We start from the raw sequence: 26,165 nt of genomic DNA on the forward strand, positions 1-26,165 counted from the left end.
AAATTGTAGGCCTGGCGGAAGAGGCCCAGAGAACTGAGGTGAGTCTCGCAGGACCCCGTTCTCGTTTGATAAAGTCCCACCAGGTCGGGGATGGGCCAAGAAAACTCCGGCTCTAATTGACAACACCCCTCCTCTCTCCTGGATAGGGACCCCAAAGTGGCTTACGTCGTTCTCCTCTCCTTCCTCCTCCTCACAACGAAGCTGTGAGGTAGGTTAGGTTGGGTGGGTTAGACTAGCCCAAAGTCACCCATTCAGTTTCTGGGACAGATCTGGGATTTGAATCTGTCTCTTCCAGACCTTAAACTGACACTCTGACAGCTACGCCCCACCGAATTTGGGAAGTCACATTTATGAAGTTGAGAAACCACAAGGTGACGGGCATTCATTCATGCGTCTGCATCCGGTGTTTTTAGGAAATTGTAAACTGCCTCCAGTTCTGCAAGATTTTTTTTAAAGTATTGATATCCTACTTCTCAGTATAAATATATGTCAGGCAGCTTGCGAGAGGTAAAGAATCATAAAACCGGCATCTTCTTCTAAAGACCTGCTAGCTGGAAACTTCCCGGAAAATATGGCATGAAGACACCAGCTGGGCCTTGATATTTATTCCCTGGGTCTGTTTTTCAGAGGGTATATTGCCTCTGTACATGGAGATTCCATGAAGAAGAAGAAGAAGAAGAAGAAGAAGAAGAAGAAGAAGAAGAAGAAGAAGGAGGAGGAGGAGGAGGAGGAGGAGGAGGAGGAGGAGGAGGAGCAGCTCCCAAAGGCACCTGGTGGGCCACTGCGAGTAGCAGAATGCTGGACTAGATGGACTCTGGTCTGATCCAGCAGGCTAGTTCTTATGTTCTTAAGGAGAAGAAGAAGGAGAAGGAGAAGAAGGAGGAGGAGGAGAAGGAGGAGAAGAAGAAGAGGAGGAAGAGAAGGAGAAGAAGGAGGAGAAGAAGGAGGAGGAGGAGGAGAAGAAGAAGAAGAGGAGAAGTAGAAGAAGAGGAGAAGGAGAAGAACAAGGAGAAGAAGAGGAGGAGGAGGAGAAGAAGAAAAGAAGGAGGAGGAGGAGGAGGAGGAGGAGAAGAAGAAGAAAAAGAAGAAGAAGAGTAGGAGGAGGAGGTGGAGTTTGGATTTATACCCCATCTTTCTCTCCTGCAAGGAGACTCAAAGTGGCTCACAAGCTCCTTTCCCTTCTGTGACTAGCCCAAAGTCACCCAGCAGGAATGTATTGGAGTGCACAAACTAATCTGGTTCCCCAGATCAGCCTCCGCAGCTCAAGTGGCAGAGCGGGGAATCAAACCCGGTTCTCCAGATTAGAGTGCGCCTGCTCTTAACCCCTACGCCACACTGGTGGTTGGTTTCCCATCCAAAGATTAAGCAAAGTGGACCCAACATAGCTTCTGAACTCCAATAAGATCATATTAGCCCCGTGACGGCGAACCTTTAAGGCTCAACGTGTTGAAAATTCAGAAAACGCCTAACGTGGCTCTGCTGTTGTGTCCCTGCCCCCTCCACAAAGGAGAAACAATTATTTACATATTCATTTATTTGAAAAACACACAGTCCAATTATGTCTGGGGCGATGTGTTATATAAAGAAACGCCAAATCATTACAAAAATGATTCAGACTCAAAACAGGAAGAATCATTGTTTTCGGGGGCTGGCGAATGCCGGCGCGTCACCCGAAACGTTGTGGTGTGTCACCGACACACCGCAACGTTTTGGGTGACACGCCAGCAATCGCCGGCACCTGAAAACAATTATTTGACAAGCGTGTCATAGGTCGGCCGTCACCAGGCTCGGCTGAGCTAATGAGCTGCTCTGTATGCCAGCTCACGGCGCAAGTACTCTGTCTGTTCTGTTGCGATTGGCAGGTGCCGTCTTTGCGTGCCAAAAGTGCTCGGCTTGAGCCTTGGCTGGTAAATGGGATTGCAGAATCGTAGGCCCCTTCTGCACGTGCAGAATAACGCACATCCAATCCACTTTCGCAATTGTTTGAAAGTAGATTTGCTATTCTGCGTGGTAAAATCCAGCTGCAAAGTATGCATGGAAAGTGGATTGAAAGTGCATTATTCTGCATGTGCGGAAGAGGCCATAAAGGTGCAAGAGACCACCAGGGCCATCAAGTCCAATCCACCTGCCATGCAGGAACACACAATCAAAGCACCCCTGACAGACGGCCATGCAGCCCGTTTAAAAATCTCCCAAGAAGGAGACTTCGCCACCCTCCGAGGCAGCATCTTCTACGGTTAAACAGCCCTGGCAGTCAGGAAGTTCTTCCCAATGCTTAGGTGGAACCTCTTAGGTGGAACTGAGTTTGATTCCCTGCTCTGCCACTTGAACTGTGGAGGCTTATCTGGTGAACCAGATTAGCTTGGGCACTCCAACACACGCCAGCTGGGTGTCCTTGGGCTAGTCACAGTTCTTTGGAGCTCTCTCAATTCCACCCACCTCACAGGGTGTTTGTTGTGGGGGAAGGAGGAGATTGCAAGCCCCTTTGAGTCTTCTTACAGGAGAGAAAAAGGGGGCTGTAAATCTAAACTCTTCTTCTTTTCTTATAGTTTGGGCCTCAGGTAGCCTTTGGGTCAGGAAAGGCCTTCTCTGCTCAACGTACTGGAAAACGGCTGCTAGCCAGACGAGGCGACGCTGCGTTACACGGACCAGCAGTCTGACTTCGTTTCAGGCCGCTTCACAGGTTGCATAAGGACACACAACACAGCGCTACCTATAAATATGTGCACTGACACACTGTCTCCCACTCACGATTATGCCGCCACAAGAGAACGACAGGATAAAACCATGGGCCCCGTCTTGCCAACTGCAAACATTATTTTGTCTTTTCTCGGGCGTGAAGCCGCAGATAGATCTTTGATGAAAACTGGGCAAAAGCAGATTAAAATGAACCCCCCCCCTTCCTTTTAAAGGGAAAGATGGACACACAACTCACAGCGATGGAGCAGAGAGAGGAGGCGATTTCCGGGCACAGTTGCTAGCACAGCCGTGCATCTTAATTGACTTATGGTTTTTTAATTTGGTTGCCAGCGGTCTCCTGGGTCATTAACGGAGAGGCGGGGGAGCAATGTTGGAGGCTAATAAATAAAGGGATGTCGTGTTGGCCCAATGCTGCCCCTGCCTTTTTGAGGGACTGGCGTCGGAGGGTGGGGAAGGATGGGAGGTAGGGTTCCCAACCTCCAGATGAGGCCTGGAGATTTCCCAGAATTCCAGCAGATCTCCCAACTAGAGATCCGTTCCCCTGGAGGAAATAACTGGTTTGGATGAGGAAGTGGCGTACGGCCCACAGGGACACGTGTGGCCACATGTCCCGGGGAAGAGGTAATTTAGTCACGTGGGGGGCAGAAAAACACCCCTCACATGCCACACGCCCACCAGTCTGCCCAGTGAGGAACCCTACGGCATCCACCAGCCACGGCCACGTCTCCCGCCAGCCCCGTGAGTTTCCCGCTCCCCCTCATTGAAAGTTGCGCCCAGAGGGTGCTACTGCCCCAATCCCACACCCAGCTGGGACTTTTCTTCATCTTCCTGTGCCCGCCAGTCAACATCATTGGGCTAAGGGGGTGAGTAGCAGACACAGAGGCGTATCTAGGGGAAATGGAGCCTTGGGCAAAATCTAGGGGAAATGGCGCGTGGGGGAGAAGGGAGGGACAGGACTCCAAATCGTCCTCTTCTTCTACAACGGCTCTCCAGTTTCTTCTGCAATGACCATTACCAGCTTGTGCGGTGATGAAGAGTGGCAGACTCTCATTTGGAGAACTAGGGTTTGTTTCCCCGCTTTTCCCCAATGCACCCTTGCTCGGTGACTTTGGCCCAGTCCCGGTTCTCTCGGGACTCTCTCAGCCCCACCTCTCTGACCAGGCGTCCGTTGTGGGGAGAGGAAGGGAGGATGATGGCAAGTCTTAAGGTTGAGCAAAGTGGCGTATACGTTTTTAATACATTTTTTAAAATCTATTTATCTTTCGATTTCTACCCCACGTAAAAGTTACTCTCCTTGTCCCCATGAAGCCAGCTGGGCCCGTCCCAGTTCTCTCGGAACTCCCCCAGCCCCCCCCCCCCACCTCCCAAGGTGTCTGTGGTGGGGAGAGGAGGGGGGGAGGAGCCCCTTTGAGGAAAGCGAGGTCTCCTTCTGACCCTTTTGGGGGGAGGCCTCGGGGATCCTGAGCCCCGCTGCTTGGAGAGAGGGCGAGGAGGGGGTTCCTTGCTAAGGGAACCTCCTGAGGGGGGGGGGGGCTGGAGGCCAGGAGGGGGGAGGGGGAGGGGGCGTCCTCCCCGGCGTCCCTCTGGCTCCAAGGCCAGGGCGTCCTCCCCGCGCGCCCTCCTCCCCATCTCCCTCTGCCCAGGCGGAGCCGGCCGGGCTCCAAGCGGCCCCTTTCATCACTTCCGCCCCCCCTCCCCTTCTTCACTCCTCCTCCTCCTCCTCCTCCTCCTCGCCATCCAGCCACCGCCACAGCAGCAGCAGCAGCAGCCGGAGGAGGAGGCGGCGGCGGCGGCGGGCGGCTTGGCGAGGCTGGGGCGCACGGGAGCCGAGGCGCGCGGAGCAGAGCGCAACCCTCCTCCTCCTCCGCCGCCGCCGCCACCGCCATGGGCCGGGGCGCTGGGCAGGCCGGGCCGGGCCGGGGCTGGGAGGCGCGGGCAGCCCGGGCGTAGCGGCCCCGGCCGGGGATGGAGCGCGGCGGCTGCGGCGGCGGCGAGGGGCGCCCGGGGGCGGCTCGTTAAGGTGAGCCCCGGTTCGGATCGGGGGGGGGGGATTTGGGCAGCGGAGGGGCAAGAAAGGGGGGGGGGGTCCTTCCCAGATCCTCTGGCCTGGCGGGTGGGGATCCCTGTGCAGCGATCGATTCTGCCCCCCCCCCTCCGGGCACCCCCAGCGGCTTGGGATCTCCTCGGGATCCCTTTTCCACGTTCCCTCCCCCCCACGCAGGCTCCATTGTGCCGAGAAACTCCCAACCCCCCCTCCCGTTTTCCGGCACCCCCCTCTCCCCCCGACTTCTTCTTCGATGCCCCTTCTCTGCCCCTCAGTCCCTATTCCTAACCCCCCCTCTTTCCCCAATACTGAAGTTTAGATTTCCTTTGCCTGCCCCCTGGCCCAAAAGTCTTGACCTCCGCTTTGTAGTTTTTAGGCTTGGATCCTGCACTCCACACACACACACACACACAACACAACACACACCCCGTGCACAGTTCCTCTTTTGGGTGTTGTGCCCCCACCCCAGATGTGGGTCTCCCCTCCACTCCTGGGTTCCGATTCCACCCCTTCCCCGTCTCACTGCTTGCTCCAATCGGTTCCCCCTTCGCCCCCTAAAGCGCTGAGGCCTGGCTGTCTTATCCCCACTCCTGGGTCACCCACAGAACTTCCCCCTTCCCCCTCCCCCTCCCAGGTTCTAGATCCCCCTCCCAGGTTCTAGATCCGGCAGTCTTTTCCCAGGGAACCGCCCCCCCCTCGCTTTTTCCCCTTGGCACCCAGCCCCCTCTGCCAGATGCTGCCGCCCAAAAGAGAGGAATCTTGCTTTCGTGTCATTTGAGGAGCAGCCGGGCTTTTTGGAGCTCGAATCTCTTCTCCCCCCTCCTGACCCCAGCAGTGCCAGGTGCCCGGGCAGCCTGCTTGGCACATCATGGGCTGGGCAGGATGGGAGCCCCACGCCTGTCCGAACTTAGGAAGAAAGGCCAGAGTGTGGGCAGAAGAGAGGAAACCGTTCTCTGTTCCCGTAAGTCCCCTGTGTGTGCCCCCCCCTTTCCTTTTGCCCGTGTTGACTTTACCTCCCTTGCGGGTGCCCCAAGTGGGGATATGCCCATGCCTGCCAGCTGTTTGTCCTACCTCCAAAGTTTGGAAGGAAGCCACACCCAATAAACCTATCAGTCTTCTCTCTCTCTCTCTCTCTCTCTCTCTCTCTCTCTCTCTCTCTCTCTCTGTTTCTCCGTCTCCTCCTCCTCCCCCCCACCTCACAAGTTTACCTCTTCATTTTTTTTCTGCGACCTGCGTGAAGCTGAGCTGCGGTGGGACCCTTATTTTCACACCCCGCCCTGGGATCTGGGAAGGGGGTGGGGTGAAAAGAGCACTCCTGAGTTAGTGCGGAGTGCCGTTCAGCTGCAGCGGCCATTGTCCCCGCCTGTGTACACCACTCTGCCTTATGCTGAATCAGATTCCCGGCCCATCCGGATCAGTATTGTCTGCTCCGACTGGCAGCCGCGCTCCGAGGCTTCTGGCCGAGCGCCTTCACATCCCCCACGGCTTGTAAGCCACTGAGCCACAGCTCCTATTCAAAGGGGCAGCGGCGTTCTGGAGTCTCAGGCAGAGGGCTTTCCCATTGCCGACTGCCTCGTCCTTTGTAACTGGAGACACTGGGGATAGAACTGGTGACCTCCTGTGCACATCACAGGGGCTCGTCCAATGAGCCGTGGTCCTTCCGGAGGACAATTGCAGAGTAGTGGGAAAGGGCAGGAGGGTCTTTTGTTACAACCTCCATGCTTGGAGGCAGAGCGCTCGGGAATACCGAATACCGATAACCCGCTTACGAACTTTCTTCGGCTTATCGGGATGCGGTCCTTTCGGCCACATCCCCGCTGGCCTGCTCTGTTGCTCCTCGGTGTTTGCGTCTGCCAGATCCTCTCCAGATGATTTCTGCGGTTGGTCGGCCAGCCAGACGTCCACTGGGGATGTCTGTGAGGAGGAGGGGGAGGGAGCCGGTTAATCTGTCCTCGTCTCCACCCATCCCAGAACGGCACAAGCCAGGGCCTTGGCTGTTGTTGAGGTTAGAAGCAGGCCTATTCTGGTATTTGTTTCTCTCTGCTTTATTTGTGATCGGAGAGCCAGTGACTGTGTTCACTTCCTGCCCACGGGACAGAAACAGATAAGGTACACCTCATCTCCCCGCCTCTCTGCTCAGTGGCGGTTTGGTGGGGTTTTTTCCCTTGTGCTTGAGGACCTGGTTTTATGACAGCCGCTTGCCTGAGGAGAACAGAGTCTGTCTGCAGGCGACCAGCGACCGAAACTTTGTGGAGTGTCGTGGTTAAGAGCAGGTGGGTTCTAATCTGGAGAACCGGGTTTGATTCCCCACTCCTCCACCTGAGCGGCAGAGGCTGATCTGGTGAACCAGGTATGTTTCCGCACTCCTATGTTCCTGCTGGCTGACCTGGGGTTAGTCACAGTACTCTCAGGTCTCTCTCAGCCCCACCTGCATCACGAGGTATCTGTTGTGGGGAGAGGAAGGGAAAGGAGCTTGTAAGCCACCTTGAGTCTCCTTACAGGAGAGAAAAAGGGGGTATACCCAAACTCCTCCTCCTCCTCCTCCTCCTCCTCCTCCTCCTTCTTCTTCTTCTTTTTCTTCTTCGCTGAGGACGAAACTGGTGTTTTGTTCTTTCCTTCTCATCCAAACTGTTTTGACTTTAAAAGAACCTGTTCTAGGCATCCCTGCTGGGGTATCGTCACATGGTGCAGGGGACTTTGGAGAGGGCAGTTATGGGATGCAATTATTTCCTAAGGGGCGATGGTCGAGCTAGTGCTTTGAATTGAGAGCGGCACGTATAAAAATTTCCCAAGTTGCGGGGGAAGCGATAGGTAAGCCAGCATGGTGTCAGGTTCAAACCTCCGCTCAGTTGTGAAGTTCGCTGGGTGACCTGAGACCAGTTATTCTTTCTTCACCTTGCCTACCTCACAGGGGTGTTGTGATGGCAGAAGGAAGGGGGGAGGTGTGTATGCTGCCCTAACCTTGGAGGAAGGATGGAATGAAAACATGGCAAGCAGCTAGCTCAGGATCTGCAACTTTCAGCTCTCCAGATGTTCATGGACTACAAATCCCATCAGCCAATTGGCCATGCTGGCAGGGGCTGATGGGAATTGTAGTCCATGAACATCTGGAGAGCTGCAGGTTGCAGACCCCGGAGCTAAATGATGTTCGGTGAGGCTAACTCCCAGTGGAGTGTGCTTAGTGTTACAGCGTAAAACCTATCCCCCAGAGGGTATTAACCAAATGAGTGGGAAGATACAGGTTCCTGGTACTTCAAAAAAACAGGGCTGATCAGAGGTGTACTGGGGAGCAGGGCCGGAAATCGGTGCCCAGGGCTCCCAGCTCTGCTCCCGGCGCGCCGCCGCCAGAAGTGCTTGCACTCCCTCGGGGCCTTGCTGTGGCCCAGGAGAACGGGACCAGATGGCCACGGCCTGGGGCGCTTCCCCGGAGAGGCCGGCGGTGGGGGCATTTTGCGAGGGTCCTCTCCACGTGGCGCCAACGGGACATGGGACCACCCATGTCCCTCGGGCAGATATGCCACTGGGGCTGATAACACCTGGGGGTGGTGGTGAGGCTGAGAATGGGTTACAAACCCTTCCTCCTCAAACTCTACTCTGCAAAATTATTTAAGGTCGTGATATCTGGCCCTGTGCGAGGTCTCTCTCGATGTCTCCCTTGTCCCCAAACCAGACAGCAACTGAGTGGGCCCGGTGGGCGTTTAGAAAAGGAGAAATCCCAACCCTGCCCCACTTGAGGGCTTTGGGAGAGGGATTTTCTAAGGCCCCTTCCGCACATGCAGAATAATGCATTCTCAATTGACTTCCAGCGCGCTTTGCAGCTGAGCGGAAGAGCAAAACCCACTTGCGAACGATTGTGAAAGTGGATTGAAAGTGCGTTATTCTGCATGTGCGGAAGGGACCTAAGTGAAATCGCAGCAGAGGGTAAGAACAAGCCAGCTGGATCAGACCAGAGTCCATCTAGTCCAGCTCTCTGCTACTCGCAGTGGCCCACCAGGTGCCTTTGGGAGCTCACATGCAGGAGGTGAAAGCAATGGCCTTCTGCGGCTGTTGCTCCCGATCACCTGGTCTGTTAAGGCATTTGCAATCTCAGATCAAAAAGGATCAAGATTGGTAGCCATACATCGACTTCTCCTCCATCAATCTGTCCAAGCCCCTTTTAAAGCTATCCAGGTTAGTGGCCATCACCACCTCCTGTGGCAGCATATTCCAAACCCCAATCACACGTTGCGTGAAGAAGTGTTTCCTTTTATTCGTCCTAATTCTTCCCCCCAGCATTTTCAATGGATGCCCCCTGGTTCTAGTATTGTGAGAAAGAGAGAAAAATTTCTCTCTGTCAACATTTTCTACCCCATGCATAATTTTATAGACTTCAATCATATCCCCCCTCAGCCGCCTCCTCTCCAAACGAAAGAGTCCCAAACGCTGCAGCCTTTCCTCATAAGGAAGGTGCTCTAATCCTTCAATCATCCTCATTGCCCTTCTCTACACTTTTTCTATCTCCTCAATATCCTTTTTGAGATGCGGCGACCAGAACTGGACACAGGACTCCAAGTGCGGTCGCACCACGGCTTTATATAAGGGCATGACAATCTTATTATCAATTCCTTTCCTAATGATCCCCAGCATAGTTTGCCTTTTTCATAGCTGCCATGCATTGAGTTGACATTCCCATGGAGCTATCAACTAAGATGCCCAAATCCCTTTCCTGGTCTGTGACTGATAGCACTGACCCCTGTAGCTTGTATGTGAAGTTTGGATTTTTTGCCCCTATGTGCATCTGGACTGTAGCTGGACTGTACGCTCTTTGCCGGTTCTGCTGCATAAATGCCCCTTCCTGGGCGGTTTTTTAGTTACCCCACCACCCCCTCCAGAGCTGGACTGTAAAAAGCGAAAGGAACCTGGCGATGAGAAAACCAACCTTGGGAATAAAGGGGGGGGGGAATTGTGGCCATTTTGGGGGTGGAACCAGTGGTGGGATTCAGCAGGTTCGCACCAGTAGAACTGGTAGCTAACCGGCTGCGATCCCACCACTGGGTGGAACCCCTGTGGGGTATGGTGCCCAAAAGAGTCCAAAGCAGCCAATTTCTCCAGGGGGATTGATCGCTGTCACCTAGAGGTCAGTTCTAATTCCAGAAGATCTCCAGGCCCCACCTGGAGGTTGGCAAGCCAACTTGGGGGGAAAATTGCAGCACTGTGTGAAAACAGACTTTTCTCTGTGATACTCCTCTGAAGATGCCAGCCACAGATGCAGGTGAAACGTTAGGAACAAAATCCACCAGACCACAGCCACACAGCCCGGAAAACCAACCAGAACCAGTTGAATCCGGCTGTGAAAGCTTTCGACAATGCAGGAATATGTTCCTCTCAGTTCCGCTGATCCTGCCAGAACTCCCTTCCCAAGGAAGGCTGACTCTGTTGGCTAAAGCAAATGGACTTAGGTGACGGGCCGGAGAGCTGGGATCTACCGGTAGTTGAGCGCTTGGAAAAACCTTATTTTTTAAAATTTTATTTTATTGGGCTTGCTATCCTGCCCTTTCCCAGCCTGAGCCTGGCTCAGGGCGGCTAACATACACAATTACACAGCAAACAAATTCAATGTTATATTATATGTTACCCAATATTATATATTACACAACATACACATTCGTACACAATTGCACAACATACAAGTTCACAACATACCAATACACAGCATACACATTCAGATTACTTGCTATAATCTTTCAGAACTCTTGGAGAACAGAACATAAGAACTAGCCAGCTGGATCAGACCAGAGTCCATCTAGTCCAGCTCTCTGCTACTCGCAGTGGCCCACCAGGTGCCTTTGGGAGCTCACGTGCAGGATGTGAAAGCAATGGCCTTCTGCGGCTGCTGCTGCTCCTGAGCACCTGGTCTGCTAAGGCCTTTGCAATCTCAAATCAAAAGGACCGGAGGAGGGCTAATGTTATCCCCATCTTCAAAAAGGGGAAAAATAATTACCGTCTAGTCAGCCTGACATCGATACCAGGGAAGATTCTGGAGCAGATCATTAGACAGATGGTCTGCCAGCACTTAGAAGGGAATAGTGTGATCACAAAACGTCAGCATGGGTTTCTGAAAAACAAGTCATGCCAGACCAATCTTATCTTTTTTGTTTGATAGAGTGACAAGTTTGGTAGATGAAGGGAATGCTGTGGACGTAGCATACCTTGATTTTAGCAAAGCTTTTGACAGTGTGCCCCATAACATTCTAGCAAGTAAGTTGGTGAAATGTGGACGAGACAAGGTTACTATTAGATGGATTCCTAATTGGTTGACTGACCAAACTCAAAGGGTGCTCATCAAAGGCTCACCTTCATCCTGGAGAGAAGTGACGAGTGGGGTGCCCACAGGGTTCAGTCCTGGGCACAGTGCTATTCAATATTTTTATCAACGACTTGGATGATGGAATAGAGGGCATGCTGATCACATTTGCAGAGGACACCAAATTAGGAGGAGTAGCTCATACCCCAGAGGACAGAGTCAGAATTCAAAATGACCTGGGCAGATTAGAGAGCTGGGCCAAAACAAACAAAATGAATTTCAACAGAGATAGATGTGAGATACTACACTTAGGCAGAAAAAACAAAATGCACAAATACAGGATGGGCGTTACCTAGCTTGACAACATTACATGCAAAAGGGATCTGGGAGTCTTAGTAGAGACGTGAGTCAGCAGTGTGATCCAGCGGCCAAGAAAGCCAATGCAATTCTGGGCTGTATCAATAGGAGTATAGCGTCTAGATGTAATTGTACCTTTCTATTCTACACTTAGACCTCACCTAGAATATTGTGTTCAGCTCTGGGCACCACAATTTCAAGAAAGATATTGACAAGCTGGAACAGGTCCAGAGGAGGGCAACCAAAATGGTGAAAGGTCTGGAATCCGTGCCCTATGAGGAGAGACTTAGGGAATTGGGGATGTTTAGTTTGGTGAAGAGAAGGTGAAGAGGTGACACGATAGCCACGTTTAGATGTTTGAAGGGATGTCATGTTGGTGAGGGAGCAAGCTTGTTTTCTGCTACCTCAGAGACTAGGACACGGAGTAATGGATTCAAGGTGCAGGAACAGAGATTCCACCTAAACATCAGGAAAAACTTCCTGACTGTCAGGTAGAGTTTCCTTCATTGGAGGTTTCTAAACAGAGGCTGGATGAGCATATGTCAGAAGTGCTTTGATTGTGTATTCCTGCATGGCAGGGGGTTGGACTTGATGGCCCTTTGAGGTATCTTCCAACTCTATGATTCTAATATAAAATATAATAAGCATAAATATTAAAAACATTAAAGCCACACCATCCAAACCAATACGATTCCTAAAGATGGCGGTGAACAAGTAACTCGTTTCAGGGTACCATTCGGGCCCCACAATAGCTTAAAGTTTAGCCTAAAAATTTCTTCTTCCACCTCATCGCAAAACAATAATATGGGGGGGGGGGGGGAGAGGAGAGGAGGGCCAAATCGGGAGGCTTATTATTAATATGCTTATTATTAAAGAAGAGAAGAAGAGTTTGGATTTATACCCCACATTTCTTTCCTGTAAGGAGCCTCAAGGTGGCTTACGAGCTCCTTTCCCTTCCTCTCCCCACAACAGACACCTTATGAGGCGGGTGGGGCTGAGAGAGTTCTGAGAGAACTGGGACTAGCCCAAGCTCACCCAGCAGCAGGAATGTAGGAGTGTGGAAACACATCTGGTTCACCGGATAAACCTCTCCCACTCAGGTGGAGGAGTGGGGAATCAAACCCGGTTCTCCAGATTAGAACCCACCTGCTCTTAACCACGACGCCACGCTGGAAAATCGTAGCTGCCTCGACCGAAGGCCCAATGGAACATCTCCATCTTTCTATTGGGGAGAGCGGTTTTACGGAGGGTCCAGTTGCCTAGGGAGGTCTTAGAAAAGGTGCTCTTGAGATGATCTAGGTAGCTGCCCCCCCTCCCAGTTTTGAGTCTCTCAGGCTGGGAGGCCCCTCAGTACGTCCAGGTGTCAGTTTTCCACAGCGAACCCAACCGGCCCTTTGCAGGAGGCCAGGTGTCTGCATAATCATAGGGGAAGGAAGCTGCTGCGGCCGCTGCAGCCGAGGAAGGGAGACGGTGCTCCCCCTCCCTCCTCTCCGTGGGCTTCGGCTGGCAGTAATTTGGTGTCTGGTTTGTGGTGTCTGACGTGGCTGGTCGCCTGGTTGCTGGAAGCAGCACCTGCCACAGCTGCGGGGGGAGGGGGAGAGGTTGTCTTTTCCAGGGCTCTGGGCCTCCATGTGGTTTGGCGGTTGCTTTTGCTAACTGGTAGGGAAGAGGAAGCATCGACCTGTTCCAGATGGTGATAACTTGAGAACCGGGAAGGTTTGGGTGGGTTTCGTTGGCTGCATTTTAAGCCCTTTTGTACGTGTTTCCTGTTTTTCTTCCTGAAATGGTCTTGATGGTGGTTTCTCACTGCCCAAGAGTTCTCTGCTGGTCTCCATCACTGCCCCATCTGACTGGAACTCCTTGCCGTTCTCCCTCGCTGCTCTTTAGGCCTAAAACTCTGTGCTGTTCTCTGTCAGTGACCCTCATATCTGGAATTCCTTCCTGTTTCCCCTCTGTGCCCCATCTGCCTGGAACTCTCTGCCACTTTCCCTCACTGCCCCTTATGCCTGGAACTGCCTGCCATTTTCCCACACTGCCCCATCTGCCTGTAACTCCCAGCGATTTTTCCTTAATTCCCCATCTGCCTGTAACTGCCAGCCATTTCCCCTCATTGCCCCTTACGCCTGAAACTGCCAACCATTTTCCCTCACTGCCCCATCTGCCTGAAACTGCCAACCATTTCCCCTCACCGCCCCTTATGCCTGGAACTGCCTGCCATTTTCCCTCACTGCCCCTTATGCCTGGAACTGCCAGCCATTTTCCCTCACTGCCCCATCTTCCTGGAACTGCCTGCCATTTTCCTTCACTGCCCCTTATGCCTGGAACTGCCCTCATTTCCCTCACTGCCCTTATACCTGAAATTCCCAGCCATTTCCCCTCACTGCCCCTTATGCCTAGAACTGCATCCATTTCCCCTCACTTCCCCATATGCCTGTAACTGCCTGGCATTTTCTCTCACTGCCCCTATGCCTGAAACTGCCAGCCATGTTACCTCACTGCCCCATCTGCCTGGAACTGCCTGCCATTTCCCCTCACTGCCCTTTTTGCCTGGAACTCCCACCCATTTCCCCTCATTGCCCCTTATGCCTGGAACTGCCTGCCATTTCCCCTCACTGCCCCTTATGCCTGAAACTGCCTGCCATTTTCCCTCACTGGCCCTTATGCCTGGAACTGCCTGCCATTTCCCCTCACTGCCCTTTATGCCTGGAACTGCCTGCCATTTTCCCTCACTGCCCCTTATGCCTGGAACTGCCTGCCATTTCCCCTCACTGCCCCTTATGCCTGGAACTGCCTGCCATTTCCCCTCACTGCCCCTTATGCCTGGAACTGCCTGCCATTTTCCCTCACTGGCCCTTATGCCTGGAACTGCCCGCCATTTTCCCTCAGTGCCCCTTATGCTTGGGACTCCCTGCCATTCACCCTTTCTGCCCTTCATGCCTGGAACTCCTGTCTCCCTCACTGCCCCTTGTGTATGGAACTCCCTGCCATATTCCTTCACGACCCCTGATGCCTGGAACTCTTTCCCAGGATTACCCCCGTGGCAACACCCTTTTCCTTCTATCACCAGTGCTCACGTTTGGACTATATCCCTTTACCCTGCTGGAAGGAAGCTCTATGCATGTGACTCAAGCAGAGACCTCATCTTTTACCCGGGTTCCTTGCCCTTCCCACTTCCTCCACTAATCTTCTATTTATTGATTTAAAATGCTGATATTCCCTGCTTCCAATGCTGTCTTCCAAAAAGTGGCTATCCTGCAAAATTAAAAAACGAACACAAGTATCCCAAAGTAAAAGAGCAAGTCCCGTAAACCAATCTAACCTGGCAGTTATTTCTTTAGTTTTAAAGAAAACACTCCCCTGGTACATGAGAAGTGTGCATTAGAATGAAGAAGTGTGATATAAAGGCGAGACGTGTAACATAAAGGCCTAAAGGACCAGGAAGTATGCGCCCTATGAAATGAGGCTGGGACAGAGCCATAATCCCCGCCTCTGTCCAATGGTCTGTGGTGAACTTGGATTGCAAGGTCATTGGGGCAGAGACCCAATTTCTTGTTTTTCTCAACAGCACCGGAAGACAATGACAGCCTTCTGTTAGGGCTGTATGATCACCCGAACATCTGTCTGTCTGTCTGTAGCCGCTTAGTAATATCTTCAAGTCTAAATTAGCTGCGAACATCTGTAGGAAAAAATGGACCGGGGCGATTGGTATAAGCCGCTTTGCGTCCCTATTGGGGAAAAATTAGAGTATAAATTAAATACAGGGTTAGATAAATAATAAATTTGAGTGGCGGGAGTGAGACATAGAAGCAGAAGGCTGGAAGGGACTTCAGGGGTCATCTAGACCAGGGGTAGGGAACCTGCGGCTCTCCAGATGTTCAGGAACTACAATTCCCATCAGCCCCTACCAGCATAGCCAATTGGCCCGTACTGACGGAAGGCTGATAAATTATGAATTCCTGAACATTTCGAGAGTCTAGGTTCGACTACCGCTGCTTTAGACCAACCCCAGCACAACGCAGGAAGTTCAAGAATAAGACACTTGCTTGATGGATTCCTTCAGCATGCTTGGAGGAAAGCAAAAAACTTCCAAGTTCCCTGGCCAGTCCGGCCTGGAGAAAAATTCCTTCATCTAGGGGAGGAGAATGGAGATGTACCTTGCAGGGTTGTTGTGTTTTTGGACACCCCAAGGAGCTATTTGATGCTGATGGTAATGACTCTTTTGTAAAATAACGCACCGGAAGGGAAATTGTACCCTCAAGTCAAATCAAAGGCAGTTAAGAGTAACTCTTGCTCCCCTGATTATTAAACAAAAGCTTTTGTGGATTATTGTAAGGATCAACACTCTGCAGGGTTGTTGTGTGTCCTGCCCTGTGTGTGCTGCTCAGAAGGGCTCAATAAAAAATTGTTTATTTTTAAATTAGCTGAGCAAGGAGACGAAAATATGAGCAGAGGATGGGGTTGGTAGTGCTTACCAGTGGTTAGAGCAGCGAATGAGACAGACCTGAGTGTGAATGCCTCCTCAGCCTTGAAGTTTTCTCAGTCCCTGCAGGCCAGTTCTCTTTCAGCCTGTCCTACCTCGCAGGGCAGTTGTGGAGAGGAAAGAGGCAGAAGGAGGAAACGTGCTGATTTGTGTGTTTTGATGTGTAGCGGTGGGGGGGGGGGTGCACGGGTGTGTGCTTTGGTTTGCCTCCTCCTCATTGCTTCCCTCTCGCCTCTCCCTCGCAGCGTCTCCCATGGGCCTGATTAACTGCCGGCGCATGCCATGGAACTGTGCACCAAGAAACGCCCCCCAGGTAAGGCCCTTGAAGAGGACTTAGTTGAGTTGGGGGCCAGGGAAGACCGTGGGGCAAGTGTCGCAACCGAGTCAGACTCATTTCCCCGCTGGGAGAGGTGCCTTTTCTTTCCCTCTAAGCCAGAGGTGCCCAATTGGCCATGCCAGCAGGGGCTGATGGGAACTGTAGTCCATGAACATCTGGAGCGCCAGAGTTGGACGCCCCTGCTAAGCTGTAAGGCACCAGAGCAAGCCGGCCTGGGTTTTTAATTTTACAGTTCACGGTTTTTCGGTGAACTCGTGACCTGCCTCACAGGGGTGTTGTGTAGGTAACAGGAAAACCACAGCCTGTCTCTTTGAAGGAATGAGTGAGATAAAATGAAAGAGGATGCTGAGGAGGAAGGCTGGGGGGGGGGGGATTGGGAAAGGGAAACACAGCCGATCAGGGATAGGTTATGCTAGACAGCATCTATCAACCTCTGGATGTCCCTGTCTTGCTCCGTCAGCTCTAGCATGGGGTGGGGGAAGCAACAAGGAGAAAAGACCCTCCCTTTCGCTGCCCCCCCATGCAACGGTTGCCTAGGTGATGCCATCCCGGCCCTCCATTGGCTGCCGGGTGGCGGTGGGCGTCCACAACTCTTCAATGTCAGCGTGGAGTTTTCCCCCTGCAGCGAGTGGGGAGAGAGAGTCACCGGAGCGGGATGGGGGGCACGGACTGGGGAGGCTGGCGGCGGGGGGCCGCCGTCTGAGCGTCGAGGGGAGGGGGTTCCCCTGGATGGCTCCCCCGATTCTGCCCGCACACACGGTCCGGGCCTGCGGTAACCATGACGATCCCCAAGGAGATGCCCGAGAAATGGCCCTGGGTCGCCGTGGCGACGGGCAGCTTGCTGACTCTAGGCTTCGAGAGGACTGTATTTTTTTTGGGAGTAATGTGAAAGATAGGAGGAATTAAAGCCAGGGGTTAGGGTCTCACAGAGCCCCCCTCCCCAGCTTTGTCCTGAATTGCTCTTCCGAAGAATGCTGTCATTGCAGCTTTCTCCGAACATTACCTCATTCCCTTCCTGCTTTCCTCCTCCCCGCCCCCCCCCACAAGTCCTCTCCTTTGCATGGTGGCTTGTTTTTTTTTGAGGGGGAAAGGGGGGCTGCTGTCTTGACTGATGGAATAGCCCCCTCCCCCTCCATCCCTGCCAGTGACCTTGCTTTATGGGGAGGGGGGGTTGTTTGCCAGTAGTCGAGAGATAAGGAAAAAGGTCACCCATAAGGGACCGTGCGGGCGATCGACCCCGCTCCGGTTTCTTCCAATATTTTTGGCCACTCGTCAAGACAGAGCTAGCTCGGGGTGCAGACCTGGGGGGTGTTAAAGTTTTTTGGGGGGCTGCTACGTTTTCGAGCCGACCTTCTATCATGGGACGCCGGGGGCGGTACAAGGTTGAGGGCGTGGAAGGGGAAAGCGCTGGGGGTCGGGGAGGGGAGCTGCGGCCCGCGTGGGGAGGGTGCCGTGGCCGAGAGGGGGCAGACGCCACGGCTGACTTGCCTCTTGGTCTGTTTCAGAGGAGGAAAGGAGGGTGAAAGCGAACGCCCGGGAGTATAACGAAAAGTTCCAGTATGCGGTGAGTGGGGGATTTGGGGGTGTTAGGTGGGTCTATGACCCACTTTTAGGGAGGTGGGGAACACATCGATCCAGATGGAGATGCCAGGAATATAACAGAGCGGCTCAGGAACGTGCTTTTACGAGGGGACCAGACTGTAGTCTGTGTCACCGAGTGCGGCGCATGTTACTTGTTTATTGTACAGCCTATCCTTACAGCAGTGTTTTCCACTGTTGTTGTTCCAGTTGGGGGTGGATTGGATATTAAAAAGGGGCATACGTTATACACAGTTTGGGGTGGGGCAGGGTGGGGAGGCAGTATGGTTCACCGATATCTCGGAAGCTAAACAGGGTCAGTCCTTGGAAGAGAAACCACCAAGGAAGGCTCTGTAGAAGCAGATAATGGCAAACTACCTGTGCCTTGAAAGTCCTCTTGCCAGGGTAACCGTAAAACACTGTGACTTAGTGGCACTTTACGCACACCTACACTGTACGCAGAGACTCCTCTTAGAGCAGGGGTCTTCAAACTATGGCCCTCCAGATGTGCATGAACTACAGTTCCCATCAGTCCTGCCACTTGGCCATGCTGAGAGGGGCTGATGGGAATTGTAGTCCATGAACATCTGGAGGGCCATAGTTTGAAGACCCCTGGCTTAGAGAATGGAGCTGGGAAAGCGATTTTGTGGTGGTTGGTGTCGGAATCCAGACCTAGTTGGGAAGTCTTTGGGGCAGGGGGCTGAAGACCAGCGGTCCGGCTGCTGCTTTTGCGTGCAAAAGGACTCATGCAGAGGGGCGGCGGGGAAAACCCTTTCACGCAACAGACCCCGACAGGCAGCTGCTAACCAGAGTAGGCGCTGGTGAGTTGAGTTGGATGGATCAGTGGTCTGAACAGGGTAAGGCACAGGTGTCAAACTCGCGGCCCTCCAGATGTTATGGACTACAGTTCCCATCATCCCCTGCCAGTATCATGCTGGCAGGGGATGATGGGAACTGTAGTCCATAACACCTATGGGGTAAGGTTATGCGCAGAAAGTATAAATTTTGCTCTATAAATTTAGCTCTGAAGCTCGCTGGGAGATAACTCGCCAGTAGGACAACCGTTTGCCTCCCTCACAGGTTACCAACTCAGGGCTGGGGAATTCCTGGAGATTTGGGGTTTGAGCCTAAGCAGGATGGGGTTGGGGGAGGGGCTTCAGTGGAGAACGATGCCGTAGACTCCGCCCTACGAAGCAGCTGTTTTCCAGAAGCTGACCCCTGTCATCTGGAGGTCAGTCATAATTCTAGAAGAAATCCAGGCCAAAACTGGCGGTTAGCAACTCTAGGCCTGGAGTCAGACAGCGTCACAGGCGAATGGTTAAGTGGGACGGGGTCCGGAGAGCATCCTCTATAGAGGTGAGGCCATTTCCCCAACATGGTTTGTTTGTCCGCGGTCTGAGGAAGGCTGACCCCCATTCCTATCTCACTCGGGCGTGTCTTTGAATAACTTCCCATCCGGGAGCTCGCTCGTCTGCGGTTATAAATAGATCTGGGGGGGAGGGGGCACCAAAAGCATGGGGGGAGGCGTGCGGGAGGAAGCTGACCTTTGACCTTTGCAGGATGTTGCTTGCCTACTGCCCGCTCCCCCCTAGAGCCAAAGATTCATTCTTTGAAACAATGAACTTTGCTTCTTTCTCTTTTTCTTGTGTTGGTGGATTGGAGCATAAGATGGCGGTGAGGGAGGTGGGGCTGGTGGAGATATCACGGTTGCCAACTCCAGGTCGGACAATTCCTGGAGATTTGGGGGGGGGGTGCTGGAGAAGGGAGGATTTGGCAGTGGAGGGAGTATAATGCCCTTTAATGCAGCCGTTTTCTCCAAAGGAACTGATCGTGGCCATCTGGGAATCAATGGTGTTAGCGGGAAAACTCCAGGCTGGTGGTTGGCAGCCCTAGGTGGCGGTAGGGACAGGGGGTTGCCCAAGCTGCTTTGCTTCCCGTTCCCTCAACTCTTCCCCCACTCTTTCTCCTCCAGAGTAACTGCATCAAGACGTCAAAGTACAACATGGTCACCTTCCTGCCCATCAACCTCTTCGAACAGTTCCAGGAAGTGGCCAACACTTACTTCCTGTTCCTCCTCATCCTCCAGGTGAGGCTCCTGTGGACTCTCTTTTCTTCAGGGTGGGGAGGGGACAGCTTCCTCCCCTGACAGGACCGGTTCTCTGGCTGAGCCACCCTGAGCAACTGCTTGGGGGGGGGGGGGGCTGCACACACACACACACACACACACACACACACACACACACACACACACACACACACACACACACACACACACACACACACACACACACACACACACACACACAGCATTTACCCGGCGAGAAGGAGGAGGGGTGTGGGAGACGATTTTCCACCCCCATGTGACTAAATGGCCGCAGCCTGGGGACATTTGCCCCAATATGTCCCCCTGGGCATTATGCCCCTGCTGGCACCCCTTGCTAGACCCACATCACATCCAGCTTCTTGTACTGGTGTTGGACTAGGATCTTGAAAACCCGGGTTCGAATCCTTATTATGACCTTGGGCCAGTCACACACTCCCAGCCTAAGGATAAAATTGTAAGGATAGAATAGAGCATAGGTGTCAAATTCGTGGCCCTCCAGATGTTATGGACTACATGATGCTGGCAGGGGATGATGGGAACTGTAGTCCATAACATCTGGAGGGCCGCGAATTTGACACCTGTGGAATAGAGGGATGGAAATCAATGGTTTCTCATCAGGGAGAAAGGTAGGATATTTCCCTGAGGATATTTCACAGCGATTTTCCATCTGCAGCTTCGTCTACAACTCTGCTGCAGTTGTAAAGTTTCGTGGTTTGTCGCCATCTTTTTATTTGGCCTACCTCCTGGCCCAGCCACAGCGACTGGTTCAGTTAGTGGTACCCATCACATAATTAATTTTTAATTAGATCAATGATGATTTGAATTAACTATTGTATAAATTTTTAGATCTCTACTCGGCTTTCAATTTACGGGTTTTTAAGCATGCTGAGATGGTTTTGTTGTATCGCTGTTCATTCTGTAAGTTGCCCCGAGCCCGTTTTGGGAGGGGCGGTTAAGAAATGTGAGAAATAAATAAATGAAATAAATATAAATAAAGTAGAGGAATAAATAAACAGGGTTTGGACTCAGCCGTTGGCAACTTAGGCCCAACAGAGAACGCATCAACAAAATACTTTGAATTTCTCTCATCCCTGTTTATTTCCCGGCACCCAAGCTTGTGTTTTCTCACCTGTTTTCAGTCCCTCGCCAGGTGTGTTTTTCCCTTGAGGTAGTATAAGAAACAGGTGAGGTATAGTCAGAGGCCTACTGGGGGTAAATGGCGCCCCCGCCTCCTAATGCCCCCAGGCTCCACCCCCCACTGCCCTCGACCCCACCCATGTCACCATGGACATGGGCAAGGTCTAGGGTGCCCACCTTCCCCCCACCCCAACGGCTGGGCTCCCAGCTGGCAGCCTGCAGTTTCTTCTGACCTCCCCTCCAGGCAGGCCAGAAGAGACTGCAGTCCCAGTCTCGAAGACCTGCTTTTATAAGCACTGAGGCTGGGGGGTGGGGCTTGGGGAGCAGGAAGGGGTGGGACTTCCTGCTCCCCAAGCCCCACCCCCGGCCTCAGTGATTATGAAAATAGGTCTCTGAGACTGGGACTGCAGTCTCTTCTGGCCTGCCTGGAGGGGAAGTCAGAAGAGACTGCTGGCTGCTGGCTGTGAGCCCAGCCGGCAGGGGGGGAAGGAAGGGAGGGGGAGTCTAGGGTGGGTTTGAGGGCGCTTGTCATTTTTGCGTGCCTTGACTGACACGGACGGGGTCGAGGCATGGGAAACCGACGAGTCAGCAGGACCTCCTGGTCACGTGGGGGGCTGATTTTGCGCCCACGTGACCAGAAGAGTGGCGCCCGGGGACAAGGGGTACATCTTGTCCCTAGGTAGATACGCCACTGGGTATAGTGGTTGGCGAGCTGAATGAGATTTTGGGAGACCTGTCTGCTCTGCCACGAAAGCTTGAAACCAGGCGCGTGCTCGCAGACCAGTCTACCAAGCTGGGTTGCTGTCACGACAAAACAGGAGAGGGAAACGACACGAGCTGGTTTGGGTACACGTTGTGGAGAATGGCGGGGCGCGAATGAAACCAATAAAGAGATCCAGCGGCCCTTTCCCGCCAGTGACCCTTCCTCGTCTTTTCCCCCGCCACAGCTGATCCCGCAAATATCGTCTCTCTCATGGTTCACCACCATAGTGCCTTTGGTTCTCGTGCTCACGATTACGGCGGTCAAGGACGCCACCGACGATTACGTAAGCGGAGGGGGGAAGGGGGCGGGGCTCCGGGGAGGAGCAATCTGTGCCAGTATGTGTGATGCTGGCGCCGAGGACTTGCTGTCCCACTGAGTTTGCACATGTGTGCTGCTGTGAGACCAGTTCATCGTGGGGAATGCTCGATGTAGAATCCCTTGGATGGCGGGGAGTAAAGGATCATTAGGAAAGGAATTGATAATAAAACTGCAAAGATTGTCATGCCCTTATATAAAGCAGTGGTGCGACCGCACTTGGAGTACTGTGTCCAGTTCTGGTAGCTGCATCTCAAAAAGGATATTGAGGAGATAGAAAAAGTGCAGAGAAGGGCAACAAGGATGATTGAGGGACTGGAGCACCTTCCCTATGAGGAGAGGCTGCAGCGTTTGGGACTCTTTAGTTTGGAGAGGAGACGTCTGAGGGGGGATAGGATTGAAGTCTATAAAATTATGCATGGGGTAGAAAATGTTGACAGAGAGACATTTTTCTCTCTTTCTCACAATACTAGAACCAGGGGGCATTCATTGAAAATGCTGGGGGGAAGAATTAGGACTAATAAAAGGAAACACTTCTTCATAGCGTGCTTGATTGGTGTTTGGAATATGCTGCCACAGGAGGTGGTGATGGCCACTAACCTGGATAGCTTTAAAAAGGGCTTGGACAGATTTATGGAGGAGAAGTCGATTTATGACTACCAATCTTGATCCTCTTTGATCTGAGATTGCAAATGCCTTAACAGTCCAGGTGCTCGGGAGCAACAGCCGCAGAAGGCCATTGCTTTCACATCCTGCATGTGAGCTCCCAAAGGCACCTGGTGGGCCACTGCGAGTAGCAGAGAGCTGGACTAGATGGACTCTGGTCCGATCCAGCTGGCTTGTTCTTATGTTCTTATGTTCTTAAGGATTATGGCTGTTTTGGGGATACATATTAGGGGGTGTCCTGCTGGGGTCTTCTGTGAGCACATTGGGGTTTGGTGGGGTGAATATGGGCTCATGGGGATTTGCCCCTCTCATTTTCACGCTGACGTCTCTCCGCAGTTTCGCCACAAGAGCGACAACCAGGTGAACAATCGCCAGTCTCAGGTGCTGATCAGTGGAAAGTGAGTGCCATTTTGGGGTATTTTTTTTGTGATAATATTTTTGATTTTTTAAAAATCACCTGGAAAAACGCAGGAAAAAAGAAGGAAGTTAAGATTTAAGAGCAGAGATGAAGCAATCATATCAATTTTCACAACTGAAAAGAGGAAGTCTCATAAACACGTAGCCTTATATAATCTAAATCTAATATAATCTATATCCAAATCAGTTCGGCATTTATAATCTTATTACTAAGAATACTGATTTTTACTGATAAACTGGCTAAAAACCTTAATCACTAATCTCATTAAACAGGTTAGCTGCTGTTAACGATGATCCTGTATATATTTAATTAAATTAACAAATATTTCTGATTATATATACTTCTTTAAAAACAAACTTTTACAACAGCCTAAAATGTTTGATCTGGTCTATTTAGAATGTTATAGATGTTTGGCTTACAATTATCTGTTTATAAATAGATATATAGTTATTAAATATTGCAGTAAAAATGATAACATCCTAAATGAGTAGATATGTAAGTTGGGGGGGGAGGAAGGTGCGAAGCAGAATGGGAACATGATGGACACGTCCTTGTATTGTCTATTTATATTTCTGCATTTCTGCTTCTGTAATAATTGTTACAATACTTTTTGAGTCTCCAAAACCCTTTGCTTACAGTAATCACACAACAGCCCTCAAGGGTAGGCCAGTTCCCATGCTGAAATTGGGGGCTGGCTTGACGTTTATCTTCCACGTAAGCAGAGCCCCCACTGGATTAGATCAGTGTCTACTGCAAGGGGATTTAGAAACCCCATAAGTGGATGCCTGAGAGCCGTAACTTTCCCCCAACATCTAGTATTTGGAGATAGACTGCTTCTGAATCTGGGGTTTGCATTTAGCTCTTAAGGCACAGGTGTCAAACTCGCGACCCTCCAAATGTTATGGACTACAGTCCCCATCATCCCCTGCCAGCATCGTGCTGGCAGGGGATGATAAGGAGGCTGTAGTCCATAACATCTGGAGGGCTGCGAGTGACACCTATGCGGCTTAAGGTAAATAGCTGTTAATTGGGCTCTTCTCCAGCAAGGCTTGGGACCTAGGTAAGACTTGAATCCTGGACTTTCTGCTTCAAAGCTCACATTTTGAACTCCAGTGTATCACCGGCTGTTTGGGTAGCAGAGAATGTTTGAAAGAAGTGAGGGAGGGTCTTACCACCCCACCTGATACTCCTCCCCCCCTGCAGTGTAGGCTGTTGCTTAACCTTCATGCTCTGTCTCGATTTTCCAGGCTCCAGCAGGAACAATGGATGAACGTTCGCGTCGGTGACATCATCAAGTTGGAGAACAATCAGTTTGTGGCGGTGAGTCTCGCGCAGGGGAGAGGCGGGGTCCAAGGAAGGAGGTTTGGGGTTGGATCCGGATCTGTTGGGGTTGGATCCAGAAGAGATAGAAAAAGGGCAGCGAAGGGCAACGAGGATGATTGAGGGACTGGAGCACCTTCCTTATGAGGAGAGGCTGCAGCGTTTGGGACTCTTTAGTTTGGAGAGGAGACGTCTGAGGGGGGATAGGATTGAAGTCTATAAAATTATGCATGGGGTAGAAAATGTTGACAGAGAGAAATTTTTCTCTCTTTCTCACAATACTAGAACCAGGGGGCATTCGTTGAAAATGCTGGGGGGAAGAATTAGGACTAATAAAAGGAAACACTTCTTCATGCAACGTGTGATTGGTGTTTGGAATATGCTGCCACAGGAGGTGGTGATGGCCACTCACCTGGATAGCTTTAAAAAGGGCTTGGACAGATTTATGGAGGAGAAGTCGATTTATGGCTACCAATCTTGATCCTCCTTGATCTGAGATGGAAAATGCCTTAGCAGACCAGGTGCTCAGGAGCAGCAGCAGCAGAAGGCCATTGCTTTCACCTCCTGCATGTGAGCTCCCGAAGGCACCTGGTGGGCCACTGCGAGTAGCAGAGAGCTGGACTAGATGGACTCTGGTCTGATCCAGCTGGCTTGTTCTTATGTTCTTACCTGTCGATTCTGAAGGATGAAAGTGCAGAATATGCGCCCTCTCCTGGCAAATGAATTAGGCTCACACTCTCGGGGAAAGTTTTCCTGTACCAACGCCGCTCCTTTTTGCTCCAAAATCCCCCCCTGCATCTGTGTCTGGCATGTCACGGTGAAATGTCTTTTCCTCCAGGGTACAGTGTGGAGTGATTGTGGGGCCGGGTATACTTTTTACGCACTTCACAGGTAGTGGGGGCTGCATGCCCCTTCTGCACGGGGGGGGGGGGGGGGGGGGGGTTTCCGCACAGGGTTTTTTTTCCACAGAGGCCCTTTCCGCACGTTCAGAATAATGCACTTTCAATCCACTCTCAGTGCATTTTGCAACTGTGCGGAATTTCAAAATCCACTTGCAAACCGTTGTGAAAGTGTATTGAAAGTGTATTGTTCTGTATGTGCGGAAGAGGCCAGAGAGAAACACGTCTCACTGTGACGCGCCTCTGTAGATGCCAGCCATTGAGATGGATGAAACGTTTGGAGCAAAAACTACCAGATCACGGCCACGCCGCATGGAAAACCCACAACGGCCAGTTGAATCTGACCGTCAAAGCCTTTGACAATTCACAGCTTCCTGTGCTGGGATATACGTCTTCTTATCCCATCGCAAGGAATTCAGGGCAGCCTACATTTTCCTCTCCTTCTCTGAGCCAGTGTGGTGTCGTGGTTAAGAGCAGGTGGATTCTAATCTGGAGAACTGGGTTTGATTCCCCACTCCTCCACCTGAGTGGCAGAGGCTTATCTGGTGAACCAGACATGTTTCCGCACTCCTACGTTCCTGCTGGGTGACCTTGGGCTAGTCACAGTTCTCTCAGGTCTGCCTCAGCCCCACCTGCCTCACAAGGTGTCTGTTGTGGGGAGAGGGAGGGAAAGGATGATGGGTATAAGTCCAAACTCCTCCTCCCTCCTCTCCTCCTCCTCCTCTTCTTCAGCAGTGGCGTAGTGGCTAAGAGCAGTGGCTAAG

At 52.0% G+C, this 26,165-nt stretch overlaps 1 protein-coding gene across 1 annotated transcript in view; it reads left to right on the forward strand.

The window, feature by feature from the left end:
* Positions 1–5,594: 5,594 nt before the first annotated feature.
* ATP8B2 (ATPase phospholipid transporting 8B2) overlaps positions 5,595–26,165 on the forward strand; it is a 69,526-nt gene continuing 48,955 nt past the window's right edge. The window contains exons 1-7 of the mRNA XM_048503467.1: positions 5,595–5,705; positions 16,110–16,177; positions 17,707–17,765; positions 19,752–19,865; positions 21,968–22,066; positions 23,101–23,162; positions 24,430–24,502. Coding sequence (XP_048359424.1) covers positions 16,147–16,177; positions 17,707–17,765; positions 19,752–19,865; positions 21,968–22,066; positions 23,101–23,162; positions 24,430–24,502 — 438 coding nt within the window. The 5' untranslated portion in view covers positions 5,595–5,705; positions 16,110–16,146. The remainder of the gene's footprint in view (positions 5,706–16,109; positions 16,178–17,706; positions 17,766–19,751; positions 19,866–21,967; positions 22,067–23,100; positions 23,163–24,429; positions 24,503–26,165) is intronic.

This window comes from Sphaerodactylus townsendi, linkage group LG01 (assembly GCF_021028975.2).
Source record: "Sphaerodactylus townsendi isolate TG3544 linkage group LG01, MPM_Stown_v2.3, whole genome shotgun sequence".
Classification (NCBI taxonomy): Eukaryota; Metazoa; Chordata; class Lepidosauria; order Squamata; family Sphaerodactylidae; genus Sphaerodactylus; species Sphaerodactylus townsendi.